At 47.1% G+C, this 16,789-nt stretch overlaps 1 protein-coding gene across 1 annotated transcript in view; it reads right to left on the bottom strand.

The window, feature by feature from the left end:
* VTA1 (vesicle trafficking 1) overlaps nt 1-16,789 on the bottom strand; it is a 470,640-nt gene that overhangs the window by 346,812 nt on the left and 107,039 nt on the right. Inside the window, exon 2 of the mRNA XM_078648987.1 lies at nt 4,370-4,464. Within this exon, the coding sequence (XP_078505113.1) occupies nt 4,370-4,464 (95 nt within the window). The remainder of the gene's footprint in view (nt 1-4,369; nt 4,465-16,789) is intronic.

Below are 16,789 nucleotides of genomic sequence, written 5' to 3'. Positions count from 1 at the left end.
CTCATTTTATCAGCCTGGTCAGCCAGCTCTTAATGTCAGGAGCCATATGCATTTTTAAGGCCTTTGCTGTTTTAAGTTTAAATAATACAAAAGTCAGATCTATAAATCTGTGTAGATGTTTGTCTCCCTTGGCACGAGGGCGAAGACCAAGTAGACATGACTCAGAGGAAACCAACAATGTGTGATCGGTGATCGCCGTTACTACCCTTGTGACGTTGTCGCACGCTCTGTGGATCACTGTGCAATCCATTACTGTGTGGTAGAACCTGGTGTTGGGTGGTTTACACTACGACAGGTATGTGGTACGCCAGGAAACGAACAGTGAAGTCAGTGTTGCTTCAGGTATGTTTGGACAAGGCAGTTAAATTAGGTCAAGCGTAAGCGGAGGGTCCGCGATATCTCTTGTTTCGGGGCCCTCACCCACGCTTTGTCCATCAGGGGTTGTGGGAGGACTGCAGTCCATTTGACCCTAGCGCCCTTGTGTGGTCATAATGGAGTGGAGTTAAGAGCGGTGTAAAGCACAGTGATAGTTCAGCGTGCCCCTCCATTCGTCAGGAGTATGTTTAAAACAAGAGATAAGGCGGTTTGGTCACATCTTGTCCACAAACAGTAAGTATCATATGTTGTAGTGCGTGATGTAGCAGGAATTGTCCGAGCTGTTAGCCCACAGGTGTCCATGGTGTCTTTTAAGGACATAAGAGTACCACTGTCATAAAAGTCTCCCATGTAGTTTATAATACCCGCCTTTTTCTGGGGTGCCTGATCAAATCTACGGATCACCTCTTGGAATGCTGGTTGCAGCCACACTGGTTTCAGTAGAGAGTACGGTGGATAGGGTCTCCGTGTATATAAATACCTCTGCCAACTAAAGGCCACCATCTTTATCTGGCGTGTCTTGGTTCGAGGGTGGTTCCCAAGGTCCAACAGCCAAGTGTATATCGGGATGGTCCCCAATACCTTGCACACCGTCATCTTTTCAGGGCAGGTGGTATCACTCAGCCACTACATCACCCACGGTAGCCGCACCCCTGCGTAGTATAATTCATTGTTGGGACTCCCAGGCCACCTTCAGTCAGCGGTTGCTGTAGTATGGAGAGTGCCAACCTTCGCCTGTTTGGGCCCCATACCAGTTCAGACAGGAGACCATGTTGTCATGTAGTTCCCTGAAAAAGCGATTAAGTAGGTGTATTGGTAGTGCCCCAAAGAATTAGAGGAAACAGGGCAATAAAAACATATTGACAATAGCTGTCTGTCCTAATGGAGACAGCGGAGGGGGCCCCCAAAAAGGGATGGATTTACGAATGATAAACACGGCACCCTGTGTTTAAGGCCTTCTATGACCAGTGTTCCACTCCCTCCCTGCACCAAGAGACCTATGGGTGAACGTCAAAGGATGTACTGGCATAGAAAGTGGATTAAAGGGTACCCAGTGTCCTGAGCACGAAAGGAATGGCCAGAAGCCAACATCCATGGCCTGAGGTCCCTGCAGGCCAATGCGTGAAGGGGCTGAGCACAGGAAATGTTGGAGGGCATTGCCCTGTTCTCCAAAGCCATGCCTTGAGCAAGAGAGAGGGAAGGAGGAAGGGAGTGAGGAAGAAAGCCAATACTTTAGGAAAAGAGGAAGAAATGACAGACTAGAGGAAAGAAAGAGAGAAAGAAAGAAAAAGATGAAAAAAGAGGATAACTTAATACACAACAATTTTAAATGGCCACAGTCTTATCTGGTGTGCTGTAAAATAGTAGCAGCCAGAAAAGCAAAACAATACGTAAGGAATTTACAGCAACATTGGCAGGAGATGGGATCTGATAAAGATGGAATGTGCACCAGAAGGGTCCCTCTATCACATCAGTCTCTAAACACTGGAAACACTAAAGTAATTATAAAGTAAAAACTAAAACACTGGCACTGAAGGGAACAAGCTTGTGTGTCGAGGTGTTAAAAGCAAAATGCATTGAATCAAAGTGAAGTTAACTAGTGGCGTACATAGGCTGACCCACTTCCCCCTGCTATATGCTATAGTGAGCGGAAGCAAAATGTGATAACAACAACAGACCAATGGTTACTGTATATTTCTTATATGTAAGAGAATACTTGCTGCTAAACGAAAACCAATAAAGAAAAGTTTTTTAAAAAACAACAGACCAATGGGTGAAGAGAAGTGGCTGAAAGACACTATATGTCAGTTTATTATACATATTTTAGTAAAATCAAAAGGTGGTGGCTACCACCACACCCAACCAGTGATTCTGTCGGGAGCACACTGCCTCTGCTCTTTTAATGCTAGTAGCAAAGTGCCCTATTGCAGTCCCATCAGAGGAAAGAGGTGTCTAGTCAATATTTTCGGGCTAGCTTGTTGCGAAATTGGTTTAATCTGGAATTCAGTCCTTGCATCCGTCCTACTTTAACAAAAGCTTCGGAAGGAGACGGATTGATGTACGATTTGACGGAGCACCTTGTATCCTGGATTCTGGTGTTTGGGGAGCAGAATATGCTGGGATCCAGCATTCCCCGTCTGCACGACAGTCCTCAAAATTACTACCTCAAAAAGCCAGTCTTCGCTTTCGAACCGACCAATCCAGAGACAAGAAACTGGACTTGAGAAACTCCTATCTTCCCATCACATAACACATTGGTTTAAAGGAAGAACCCTTGATGAAATATGTTGCAGCAGGAAAACAATGTAAAGCAAAATAATCTGAAGAGAGGGACACTACTGAAAAAAAGACAACAGTATATTTTCCTTAAGTTTGGAAAAAAAACGACAGGGAGGAGATGTGGTGTGACAACTAAGTTGGTGATCTTCGAAAGCACACACCACCTTCTAATACATGGAGTGGAACATGGCCCATAACTGTGATTCTGAGCAACTCACTCCTCCAGCCACTGTCTCGAATTATACATCGGTGTAAAGCATAATGTGTTGGATAGCAAGGTCTCAATAAATGTTTCCTCACCCCACCACATCCAGATTTTTGTAATCAGGTTTCAACCAGACCTCATATAATACCATCCCTTGGGTTCTACATACAGCACCTGGTGTTTGGAAGCTCATACTGCGATATACATGTGGACGAGGTCTTTGCAGTATAAAGTCCCTCATATAAAATAAAAGACAACAAACACTAGGCAACACAAGGAACTGAAAAGACACACAACTGCATAGATTCTCACAAAAGGGCATCAATAACAGATAAAGGAGCTGATGCAGATTCTGGGGCCTATACTTTCACTAAAGCAAGGATGTAAAAACGGTCACATCATCACAAGGCTTTAATACACAGTTGAATGGTCCTAACTAGCAGCATAAACGCAAGCCTCATGCAGGAGTGAGGTACTTTAAGAATATTTACAACATAATGGACCAATGTTTAAAGAAATATTGGTGGCTTAAGTTCTGATGTTCCCTTTTGAAGAAAAAAAAGAATTAAGTTACATGCTTTTGTATCAACCCACAGAGTCTGTGACACTGGGTACTCAAAGTTCAGAATGACGCTAGCTCCACATCTTCAATTCTTGAATCTCTTATCCTGCAATTAAAATCTGTAAGGGTCTATGGCGAAAGCTGTCAGAGTATCTGGGACTCTTTTCACAGTCTGCTTCGGCTACGCTTCGCTTATGCCCCTCCCTGAAATCGGTTGCCGGTTGTTATTAGCGTTTGTTGAGAGATTGTTCAGCTTGTTATGTGATACAACAGCCTGTCACACATCAAAGAGGGAGAACATAGAGGCAACTCATCAGCTGCTGAACCACACATTGGCTTGACTGTTCTAAAGGACCAGCCATCAACAGACCACAATTAGTGAACATGCAGAAGAACATGCAGTAATGATATTAAACAATACTGTTATTATATTAAAAATGCCCTCTGACCAAGGATAGAAGTGAAGGTAGACGTGCGCTTGCCGGTGGTGAAAGAGTTTTAGTGAAAACACAAGTTTGTTTGAATTACTTAATAACCCACGATTCACGTTACAAAAGAGGCAGATCAAGCATTGTGAGCAAGAAATAAAGCAAACCATTCCTCTTTAATAGATCAGAAAAGAGACACAACGAAAGTAGGATTTCTCAAAAACTGGGATAGGCTGAAGGGAATCCAAAGAGGCGAGACCATATATGAGAGAGCTCAACCTTGAGAAAGCTCTACAAACTTTTACTAAGAAATGCGCTGAGTGGCATATGGCAGAGGTGCCAAAAGAAGGGTAGAATCTAACTTATACTTTCATTATCTGAATCATTTTTTTTAAGGTTCATTCTTAAGTTTAGAGGGTGTTATCATAAAACCCGGGTATGAATCTGGTTTGCCTGCACCTTATTAGATTGCGTAGTGCTGGAACAAACAAAAACACAGGAAAGCAAGCCTTTACTCACAGATTCCAATTGATCCATCAATTTTGACAAAAATTTGCGGCACTCTGGGGATTTGCTGTCAATCTTCATCCCGGTTTGCATGGCATATAGACGACCTTAAGGGTAAAAAAGAGAAAAGCAAGAACTTTAAATAGAATCCGAAGAAATTGGTGCAATTGTAACAGTTGCCAAAGTTTCCCTCGCTGGCCGTAGTCCGTTTTTTAAATTTCTATTCCATTTAAGATTACATCACTTAGTGGCTGATTTGCTGACCTTGAAAGCCAGAGAGCCGGGGCATGAGGTACCAACGGACACTAGCAAACCAGTATGTGCAATATGCCCACCAGGTTGTTCGACAATGGGTGTGCAACTTGAGTGGGACCTATGAACAAAAAAGTCACAACGCTAATTGTCCCCTGTAAAAGACCTGTCTAATGAAAAGCAATTAGGTAGGTTAAAATATGCAACTCGTGTGATCGGGTGCAAATGGAGGAATGTATACCTGTAGGTGACAGTAGATCTCTGACTTTGCCATACTATTTCCAACCAGCAAATAGTATGGCTAATATAGGGAGGAACAGGAGCTACTTTCATAAGAACAAAATATATACATTTCATATTTGGAAAGATATTAGGGGCGGGGGGAGAGCACACAGTGGTCTACTGATGACTGCCTATTCCCTCCAAGGCCTTCAACACTACTTTCAACGAGGAAGCTGTCCCCTTTTACGAATCAGGTGTAGGAGCCAGAACAGCGATAATTCACAACACCCCAATATTTTGAAACCCCCAAAATCTACCTCTGGCGGTTCAGCTTCAGCACCCTTGATCTTGGGTTAAGAGTCACCACCCACTAAAACATCAGGCCCAACAACTTAGCAGAGTAAAGTCAAATAGTGATTCGATCCACTAACTAATGGAGTTCTAGATCAATACATAACAAAAATCTCTATATAATCAATACAAAGAAATTCAGTAAATGCCATGAAGACTCAGATACAAAGTCAGAAATTTGACGTTTTTAAAAATTTCTAATTGAGCTAAGAAAGTCACAAAAATCTAAGGGGCCCCATTAGGATGGCGGGGGCGATCCGCCCGCCATCCGTGCCGGAATGACCCCCCGCCATATTAGTATGGCTGGGGGGGGTCTGCGGCGGACGGAAAGACCGTCCGCGCTTTTCCGCCCCGGTCGCTTTGCAACCGGGAGGAAAAGGGTTCTGTATGGTTGTGGTGTCTATCAGACACCGCCAGCCATATTAGGATGGGCATTTTGCAATGCCTTTCCGTGGCGTTCATGCGGAGTCTGCTTTGGGGGCCCGTTGAGGGCCCCCAAGGACTCCGGGGGTGCACATGGGGGGGTACCTATGGTACCCCCAGCAGTTCCGTGGACAACATGGCAGCCACCGTGCGTGCCTGCCATGTTGTGCATGGAAGTGCACAGCATACCTTCCTGCCATTGTGGCGGGCGGTGCTGAGTGCACCGCCCGCCACAATGGTAGGAATGCTGGATGCGCCCGCCACTGTGGCGGGCGCATCCTAATGCCACCAACGGGACCCCCGCCTATATGGCGAGCGGTCCATTTTTGCGAAGGGATGGCGGGCGGACAAAGTCCGCCCGTCATCCTAATGGGGGCCTAAGTGCCAGTCTCAAAGAGACTGACAGCATCCTAAAGGAAAAGAAAAAGTCTCAGGTAAATTGGACAGAGTCTCAGCAGGAAAATGAGAAGTCACCCATGAACCCCCCAAACCAGGGGTTGTAATATACATTTTATGCATATACAATACGAAAATGTGGCATTACTAAACTACATTGATAAACTTTTAAGTATTATAATCAAATCATTTCAAGTGCAACATATTTAATCCAATGGTTACAATTGTATACATCATAAACTATTTATACACACACATCATACACACAAATTTATCACCCAAAACTGCACATTACAAAAATGCTTTGACAACCATACCCCTATGATTATTTTTAAATAATCACTAAAAATGTACTAATAAACTTTATTAATCAACCATCAATTAGTGGACGACTTCATCTTCTTGGACTGTCAAAAATGTTCCTCCACCATTTTTAACTGGTTGTAGAGATGATCTTTAGAATTCTCCATTTCCAATTCTATTGATTTTTTTTTTTTAAAACGTTTGGATATCGGTGCCTGGACCAGCAGCCTCTCAGAGGTGGGATGCTGGGGGAGGAAGGATGGATTGATGGAAGCAGGGGATGGCGGCGGGCAATGGTTCTGCGCACCGGAAAGGCTGAGCAGGATGTTACTCAGGGCCTGAGCAGGACATCAGTGATGCTTCAATGAAGGGGAGTAGGGATTCTGGGGGGCAGGGGGGAAAGACAGACAATCCAGGTTGAAGCATCTCTGTCAAGATGTTAGTCTTGACCTCTACCGCCATCGCAAAAGAGCACTCTTCCTCCGCAGCAACCCTGGGAGGAGAGGGGACACCACTGTCCGGTGAGGTATCCAGACCACTGGCAACAGCGAGATACTCTTACCAGTTGTAGTCGGCCATGAACTCTCCTAGAGGGTTGGAATAACCATAGGGATCCTGAGATTCCTCCCATTCATGTTCCTCAGTGGGCCCTTCAGGTAAGTAGGGCTCCATAGCCACTACACCATGTGATTCTGGTCAATGGATGTCCGGCTTTGTATCAGAGTTGCGCATCACGATGTGTTGAGTGCCACCATTGGGCATCGCATGCACCAGAAACGGCAACACTGGAAGGGTCCCTGGAGGAGGTTGTGAAGTTGCAGCCCATCTGGATCCACCAATGGATTTTTAGGGTCCAATTGGCGCCGGGGGTAAACACACAAGTGGAAAACCGGTCAGTGTCCCCAACGAACCCATAGAGCCTGAAGGCCCTACCGAGGGGTCCGGCTGCCCTAAAATGAGGCTCATTACCTCATACATTTCTCAAAGTTGGGCGATGGTCCCTCCAGCTCCGTAAAATTCTAGAAAATGCGGGGTGAACCCAGGTTCGGGTAGACCCATGCCTGACCAAGGCTCAGGCATGGGCTGTCTAGGTAAGACCTGGAAGTGAGCCTGGACTTGTGGCATTGATCCCACTCCTTGCCTAATAAATGGAACCAGCCAGGGAAGTTGAAGAGTGCATTGACTTTTGGACTTTTTCTGAGAATTAGCTGAACTAGTCTGGGATCGTGACAAAGATCAATGCTTGTGACTCTGAGAGAGGTCTCGGGACCTCCCTTGTGAACGGGACCTGGAAGGGTGCAGAGATGTATGTCGAGTGGACAGAAACTTTGTGGCCCGCTCACAGACAGCCTTCAGATTCATGTTCTGACAATCTGAAAAGGCCTTAGGGTTGTGGTCCTATTCCAGGAACCACACGAACATCGCATGGGTGTCTGTCATAGTCATTTGCCTGTGGCCAGCACCACATGGTTTAAAACCAGTAGATCTTTTGGGGAAGACACATCCAATAAGTAGGGAAAAATGGCACACTGCCAGAAGTCACACAAAAGGTTGAAAAAGTTAGTCAAAATGTGACCGAGAGGAGCTCAATTTCGATGCACGCTGGTAGCGCGTAAAAGAAGGAACTGAGGTTAGCGCACTGGAGTGCCGCACACATCACTTATGGCACTGACAACGCCACGTGTATCTCAACGACGCCATCTACCAAAATGCCAAGGGGCTGCTCAAACAACTTTCCAGATCCAGTTGGACACCTGGGAAATATTCTAAGGTAAGAAATCTGTGGCTAGAAGTATCTATCAGATATTAGATACATTTTCAACAGCCCTTGTGCTACATACCGGCCATTGTTCTGACTGTATATAATCAATTGTTTGAAAACACATTTGGTGGGGTGTGGCCTGGAGTCAGCCAAGTTGGTGCTCTTTAAGAGCGTTCTGGGGCACTATCTAACCTAGGCACGACCACCCTCACCAATATCAGACCACACCGGCACTAGAAGGTGCGCATTATCTCTCCAGGGCACTGGGCACCGTGGTGAAGCATCTGGGATGGGAATTTGCCTGGAAAGCACTGGATCGGGTGGGTCAAGGGGGGGGCCAACTGTGCCTTGACTTGGCCGCATCAGAGCTAAAGAGCCGACCAGGGGGTGCAACAAGGAGTCATCATATGTAATCTGTGGCTGTTGTGGGTGCCCTGCGGCGGGGGGCAGTGGCCATGCATCCCCTCGGATAGAGAAACGTCAGACTGAATAGGCCCAATCCTGGCCTGGGGTGGGATCAACGGGTCAGGAATACAGGACTCAGCGAGGAGACAGCCATCGGAGTAAGGCAGATGCTGATTTAGAGCAGACCTCCAGGGCGGAAGTGGAGAGCAGTGGCGGTGGCGGCCCTTGGCCCTGGTGGTAATAGAGGCTCCTGCGGGAGTCAGATCTGCCTGCAACTACGACAAGGGAGGTGAGGAGTGACGGCCGGGGGGGGGGGGGGGGGGGGGGGGGGAGTCACAGCGACAGAGCAGTGCTCCCTCGCGGCAGTCAATAGGGCAGCAGGGATGGCCGCGTTGCACATAAAACTGCTTGGACACTAACACATCGCCAGGCACGAGGTGGACCACACTGCCTGGACTGCGGACCGGTGGGGCGATGTGTGAGTGGGGGCCCTGTCCTGCCTGAGGGGGAACAGCCGGCAAGTGTGTGGGCTGGACTAGCCAGTCCGGGCCCCCTGCTACCTCCTCCATTTCTGTACATTCCTACATTGGGTGGCACCTGCAGCTACAGGACTGGACCCGCGCATACCTGAGGGCCTTGATTTCCATGCAGGGGCAGGCTTCAACGGCAAGTGAGGGGTCTTGCCGAATTTTGACACCTGGCAGCCTGGGACCCAGCTTGCTGGACACACAGGTGACGAGTACTGGGAGTTGGAGGGAAAGGCCCTGGCATTACAGACACTGGGGCATGATTCACTGATAAGGCAGGATTCTTGGAAGTGCGGCGCGTTGCACTGTACGCATATGGCGATTACCGGACCACGTCCAATTAATTGTTTAAAGTGCTTTCCTTAATCATCCACAGTGTCCTAGTGGGGAAGTCCCCCCTCTCTCGTTCTCTGGGGAAGGCCTCGGTTAATCACACTGAGAAATGGTGGAACCAAAAGGTCAGCAGCAGACGCAATCGAACTAGATGGGCAAATACACAGTGCCCAAAAAGTTGATGGAGGGGACTTTGCCAGGAATGATTACATCAGAACTACTGGAGCCCTCCATGGGGAACATAATGGCAGTAATTCAAGACCTCAAGGCACTCTGGAACCCAAAATCAACGCAGTAACAGTTGGCGTTAATCTCGAGAGCAGATTTCAAGAAGAGCAGCTAACACAGATATTCTCAAATTGCAAACTAAGTCGCAATAACTGGAGGTTCAGGTCCAAGGTCTCACTTAACAACAGGAGGTCATGGGGGCTCGTCTGGAGGACCAGGAAGGCAGAGCCCGCAGTAATAACATTAGAGTGGTGGGGGTCCCGAAAGGGCAGAGGGGCCAAGCGCCAACATGTTTATTGAAGATCTAATAGTTAACAACCTCTGGGTCAAGCGTCTCTCCAATTTCTTCTCGGTGGGGCGGATGCATAGGGCGTCGAGGCCACGGCCAAAACCAAAACCCCAGCGCACGATTATTGCCAGAGTCTTTAACCACTGAGAATGAGAGGCTAAACTTCAGGTCACACAGGGAGTGGCTGTAGGGATGGCGCACACCTGGATGGCGATGCAACCGAGTGAGGGGAAGAAGAAACCCACCCAAGCCGGCAGGAGAACGAAAATGCGACCTCCCCAATAGGACACTCTCCAGAAGCTGCGGAGGCTAAGGTTTCCTAAAATGGCACAGTCACTCGAGGGACAGGTCCCTACCAACAGAGTGCTGCTGGTCTTAACAGCCAGGACTCTGTATTGCAGAGGGAGTAACTGAGGTACTCTTGCTGGGAATTAATGGTATAGCTTGGACTATTGTACTCTATATATACTAAGCTTGTGGAAACCTGGAGTGGTGCTTGGGATCAAGGGGGACTGGGTTGTGAGATGCAGAGTCCAGGGGGCACAGGCCCCCGTCCCTTTGTGAATCCCCAACATATGGGAGTGGGCAACCATAACTTGTTTGATGTGCCTTGGGTGTGGGAAAGTGGAGCAGCGGCTGCTACATTAGAGCGGAGGAGCGCCGCCGCTGCCACCAGAGCAAATAAGACGATAATAAAATGGGTTTTAAGTCCGTTTTATCATTTTATTTCGATCCCCTGGACTCACCCCCAGGATTCTGATGAGTCTTTGGGGCAAGTCCAGGGAATTACACTGCTGGTGGGGGGAGTGGTGGCACTTCCTTCACAGCGCACAGCCATCTCAGGCCAGCCAAATCCTCATGCATAGTGCTACTAGATTGAACCGGAGGCGTCTTAATGGAGTATTTTATATGACAGCGTCCTCTCAGACGGCGGAAGGGCCCTACTATCACTGGATGCAAGAATGGCCTTTGATAGCATTGAGTGGTCATATCTCTTTGCAGCCTTGTCCAGACTCGGATTTGGACCAGAGTTTTGCTCCTGGGTTCGGCTTCTATATCTTATCAGGGTCCTTTGGTGAGGGTGTGGGTCAACGGAGTACACGCTCGCCCCTTCATTCTCCATAGGGGCACAAGACAAGGTTGCACCATATCCCCGTTCATTTTCACTCTGGTCTTGGAGCCATTGGAAGCCTGGATCTACCAAGACCCGCTACCGTAAGGGATTTCAGGGAGCGGCATGTGGAAGGAAAGTATCGCCCTCTATGCAGACGACATTTTGCTATAAGTGACGAGGCCGCACATTTTAATGGCTAAAATCCTACATATTTTCCAACTCTCTGGGAGCTACTCTGGCTATCAGATCAATTGGGCCAAGCTTCTGTTTTTTCCCCTTGTCAGTGGGAAACCTGTTTGCCGCCTATGGGTGTGGGCCAGTGCTAACTTGGGGCTTTACATATTTGGGTATCTATGTGACTAGGGATGCGGAGGAATTTAAGGAGCGGACTTGGTTTTGTTAGCTGAAACGGCCGAGTGAAGGCGTGACACACTGGAGGTCTCCTTTAGGGATATAGCAGTGCTCTGTAAGATGATGATTCTTCCCCGCATGCTATGTGCATAGAAAATACACCATACAGGGTACCAATCAAGTACTTTCGCAGGGTGAACAGCGAATTGCACAAATTGTTATGGAACTGAAGCATCTCTCGGACCTCCCTGGTAAAGCTCCAACGGAGGGTGGGGCTGGCGATCCCAGACATCCAGGTTTATTACTGGCCAAAGCAATGGACTGTAGTGAATGGCTTTCGAGGACATAAATGATCAGACCTACCGAATGGACTGAGGCACGATGGGAGACCAGGGCTATCCGCCACTACTGTACAACAAGAAACAAACAGGTATGCTACCGTAGCACACTCAAGCGGTGGCTAGGGCGTGGAGAGAGGCAAATAAATATCTGGGATGGAACGGCAAGCTGACAGACAAAACACTGTGGGACAGTGACCTTTTGTGTGAAAGTGGCAATCTAAAAGGCTTCCGTAAGTGGAGCCTGGTAGGTATTGAGTATCTCAGAGGCATCTGGAGGTGGGGCACACTATTATCTTTTGCAAATTTACAGCAGGACTTTGAGCTGGTAGAAGCAGAACAGTTTAAATACCTGCAGCTAGGCCATGTGATTCGATGCCATGTACCAGAAAGGGAGCAGCTGTCAGAGTACTCCCCGTTGGAGGACAGCCTTCTACAAGACCCAATGCCAACAAAAGTAATTTCATTAATATACCAGAAAATAATGAACAACTCCCCTGACCTGCTGCATTCCTTGAGAGAGGCTTGGGAAGAATATATAGAGCTTTTTGAACATGACGATTGGTTATTGAGAGCCACATAATAATATATATCCGGGCTTGCTATCGTATGATCCAACTACAAATACTTCAGATCTTATTACTCTAGGTTACTTCTTCAGTGATTGGGTTGTTGTGATACAGCCCTCTCTACAAGGGTGTGAGATGTGGTGGGCTAATTTTTCCATATGCTCTAGGAATGCCCCTTGATTCAATGCTATTGGAGGGGAGTGGTACAGGTGATAACCAATGTTACTGGCCTAACAGTGCCGCTAGAGGCCAGATCGAGCTGCTGTGCATAATGGGAGGAGACTTGGCTTCTGTATTCCAAAATGTAGTTATAGATGGCAGCAGGGGTGGCCCAAAAAAATATAACGAAAGCATGGGGAGCGAATAGACCTCCGAGTGTCTGGGAATGGGAGGACGACTTGCATAGGTGCCGACAAGCAGAAAAGGTGGTTTGCCTTAGCAGAGGTTGTCCAAAGAAATTCGATAAAATATGGGACAAGTGGAGAATATATAGCGAAGCATGAATGACCGATAGAGATGTCACGCGGGAGAGGGATATCTGGCTTCCTGGGTTCTCTGCAACATCAAGTTCGGCATACTTTAGGGATTCTTTCTGTATGTTCCCCATTATACTTACCACTAATGCAAGGGTGTTGACAATGTGCTCTACTGTCTTGATTGCAAAAGGTTTGTCATGCGCTGTGCACGGAGCACTGAGCAACTGCTCAATAAAAAGGTTTTATTTTTTAACTTTTTTTGGCTGGTGCATTAAATTTGACTCTTTCTACAACTACAAGATAAAGAAACTGAGAAGCCGAAAAAAAAGGTTAAACAAATAGTTCACATACTTGTTCAATAAACAAATATGATCCATCCTATTTAGTTGGTTGCTTGCATTTTACCCGAGCTGAGCACAATGTGGTAGGACTCATCCCTTGCATTATCAAGTACAAATTACCCACCACTAAAATTACGAAGTCCAATAAGTAAAAAAACAAGGAAAGTGCATACAAGATGATACCGTCGGCGCAATTTATATACAGATTGCACTTACATCAGAATTTACACAGAAGCAGCTGAAAAACATACTCAGTATTTCCAAACCACCTTACCCAAGAGCAGTAGGAGGTGTTGTCAGAAAATGTGTCAACAGTTCAAAGTTTCCTGAAATGTTAGCTGTTAGCAACTGTCAGCTGCAGCATACAAGTCCAAGGGGTATTAGACAATAACTCGCACCTCTTAGCCATTTTAAAAGTTTACGAAGGCTAATGGACCGTAAACCATTATTTATTTATTTAATATCGTCATTAGGTTCTTTTAAAACAACAAACCAATAAATATCCAACAAAATAGAGCATCCAAAACGGGTCTGAGCGTGCAAAATCCATAGCACCAGGAGCAATGAAACATCAGAAGGAGGGAGGAAGGTTTCCAGAGACCACCACCCCATCAATGACCACGACACAGGGTGCCCAAAGGCAAGGCAAATAAAGCACCACCACAGAGCATTCAACCCGTGGTGCATCTCTAACCAGACTCCCCGGACACAGCATCCATACTTCATTGTCCCAAATTACCACTCATCTGCATCAGGCCCCAAATCATAGTAATACCAAAGGGGTTTCTGGCTATTCAGCCGTCATCAGGCCAGGCTAGCTTGAATCCCAGTGGCAAAGTGAGCAAGGGACCCACTTCTGGGCAAACCCTGCCAACTTAGGGCGAACAAAGCGATATCAAAGGGGATGATGGACAGAGCGTTTGAACAAATCAAACACTCACCCCCAGTCACTGATCTGGGTTTAATCCATCATCATTCTTTATTTCACTCCACCACCCCAGTTCAGACATGGCCATATGCAAATCAGTCTGACCCTATGCCTCATGGGAACAGTCCAGCCCGAACTGCCAAGCCATGGCTTCCCCGGACCGGAAACAAGCATCCTGGGACTGGTTTCGGGATCATAACCCCCATCAGCCAGGCTATCTTGAATCCAGTGGCGAATGATGATGGATTAAACCCAGATCAGTTGACTGGGGGTGAGTGTTTGATTTGCTCAAACTCTTTGTCCATCATCCCCTTTGGTATCGCTTTGTTCACTCTAAGATGGCAGGGTATGCCCAGACGTGGGTCCCTTGCTCACTTTGCCACTGGATTCAAGCTAGCCTGGCTGATGACGGCTGATAAGCCAGAAATCGGTCCCCGGATGCTTGTTTCCGGTCTAGGGAAGACATGGCTTGGCAGTTTGGGCTGGACTGTTCTCATGAGGCAAAGGGTCAGACTGATTTGCCTATGGCCATGTCTGAACTGGGGTGGTGGAGTGAGCTAAAGAATGATGATGGATTAAACCCAGATCAGTTGACTGGGGGTGAGTGTTTGATTTGCTCAAACTCTCCGTCCATCATCCCCTTTGGTACCCCAAATCATAGTAACCAAACCAGGGTCCACATACTTTGCTAAATATTTGGAGACACTCCCCTGCTCTTATATGTGACTCGCTCGGCGGCCATGTACATATCTATACCCACTTTCCATTCACACAAGGAGGGCACCTCCTGTACAGCCCAGTATTTGGCCGCATCTCTTTTCCCTACACTCAAACCCAAATTACAGTAAAGGAGTTGAGCCTTGGGGACATCAGTCACTATTGGGATTCCCAAAATGATTTATTTTGAGTCAAGTGGGACATCGACCTCTAAGATAAGCTGGAGTTCTTGGACACCTCAGTCCAAAAAACCTGAATGATGGTAAAACTCCAAACTGTGTGCAAGAAGTTGCCTCTGGCCCTCGTACATTACTAACACTCCGGCACGGCTCCCCTCCCCATCCTATGTTGGCTGGCACCATCATAATATTCCCAATGGAGCACTTCAAACTGTATTAGTCGGAGCCTTGACTTTATTGCAACTTCCAGAGGATGCATCAAAGCCGCCACCCAATCAGTGTCATCAATCTCCCCAATGTCCATCACCCAACTCTCTCGCAGTGTACCTAATGAGTCAGGAATATTATTGTTGATGGTTTTGTAAGTGTGTGAGATAGCCTTACTCCCAAGCTCCTCCATAAGCAACCTTCCCTCAAGTGGGGCGTATTCTGGTATTTCTAACGCAGCTAACCCCTCAGCATTCCAGGAATGAAGGAGTGCCACAAATTTCAAGTACTGATTTTGGTTAAGGTGGTATTCCCGCCTCAAAGACGGGAAGGGCATGCAGGTCCCATCCTTCAGTACATCCCCTATTTTGGAGATGCCGATCAAGTCCCAGGGCTCAAACCCTCATAATTTCCCCAATTCTCTCATCATGCCCCCTTCCCACAGTGGTGTTTCCCTGGTAAACTTAGAAGCCTAGCCTGTCATCTTGGAGGCTCTGTGCCACACTCCCAACGTCACCTGCGTCACCAGCAGTAACCTGCCCGAAGAGGCACCTTCATATATGTAATATAGAGGGGGGCATGGTAGTAGCCGGGCCCTCTCCAACATATAAGTTAGGTGATCCCATGGTGCAAACAGCCAGTCATTGAGGTGTATCAGGTGTGCAGCCCAATAGTAGGTCCAAATATCCGGAAGGGATATCTCCCCATTATAGGAGTTCCACTGTAGTGCCCGTTATGGTACCTTGGGGTGTCTCCCACTCCACAGTAACATCCTCAATTCTCTATTTTGTTAAATATCTCCTCCGGGATAGTATAGTACCTATTATGGAAGCTGCGCAGCACCTTTGAGAGTGTAATCATCTTGAAAATGGCGGCGTTCTCCATAATAGTCAGGGGCCGCCCACACCAGCGTTCTGAATCTCCCCAAAAGGTAGTTTACATCTTCTCAAGGTTGGCAGCCAGACAGAGATCGCTATCAGGCGTGAGCTGAATGCCTAAGTACTTAAAACTCACTATTTCAACTTGCAGTTTACCGGGCAAAGCAACATTGTCAGAGGGGTCATAAGGACCATAGACCATTATTAAACAAACAACTGAGTAACCATAACAATCCTGAATTGGTATTTGCCTGTTTTCCCAGCTGATTAATGAGACATACAAGATGAATCAAAAAATATGCCTGCCCTTACTTCATATCTACATGGCAATGTGAGGGGCTTCCAAGGACTACAGACGTAAAAAGTGAAACCAACAGCTGATGATGTCACAGACAGTGGTGTCCACCATTACATGTGATTGCCAGGTTCTCGAGATGGCTCCAGTTCCCAAACTTTTAGAACTGGAGTTAGAACAGTTGACCTTCCAGATGAAGGTCATGTCAAGGTGAGGAAATTGCCCTGTCGTAGCACAGGTTTTGTTCATGTAAAAGCAATGTCAGTGTGGCGACAGGTCTCCATCATCTCGGGCAAACCAACCCAATGGCGCCAATCTGGGAGATGTGTTGTCTCCGTACATGGCACCAGAGAAGCATCTGAGCTGCTAAACTGCCCCTGATTGGCCGGCAGCAGGGCCAACATTTAATGTCAGCGACGACTATCTGAAATCTAATAGAATCAGCTGAAAGAAAGTGTGATGCTCCCACTCACTGCCTAAAAGCTTGGCCTGGCAGAGAACAAGGAAGTCATTCTGCGCCCACAGCTTAATTGGAAGGCTGGATTCTT

Source organism: Lissotriton helveticus, chromosome 6 (assembly GCF_964261635.1).
Source record: "Lissotriton helveticus chromosome 6, aLisHel1.1, whole genome shotgun sequence".
Taxonomy (NCBI): Eukaryota; Metazoa; Chordata; class Amphibia; order Caudata; family Salamandridae; genus Lissotriton; species Lissotriton helveticus.
Note: the sequence above shows the minus strand (reverse complement) of the source record. Positions and strands in the feature narration are given on the sequence as shown.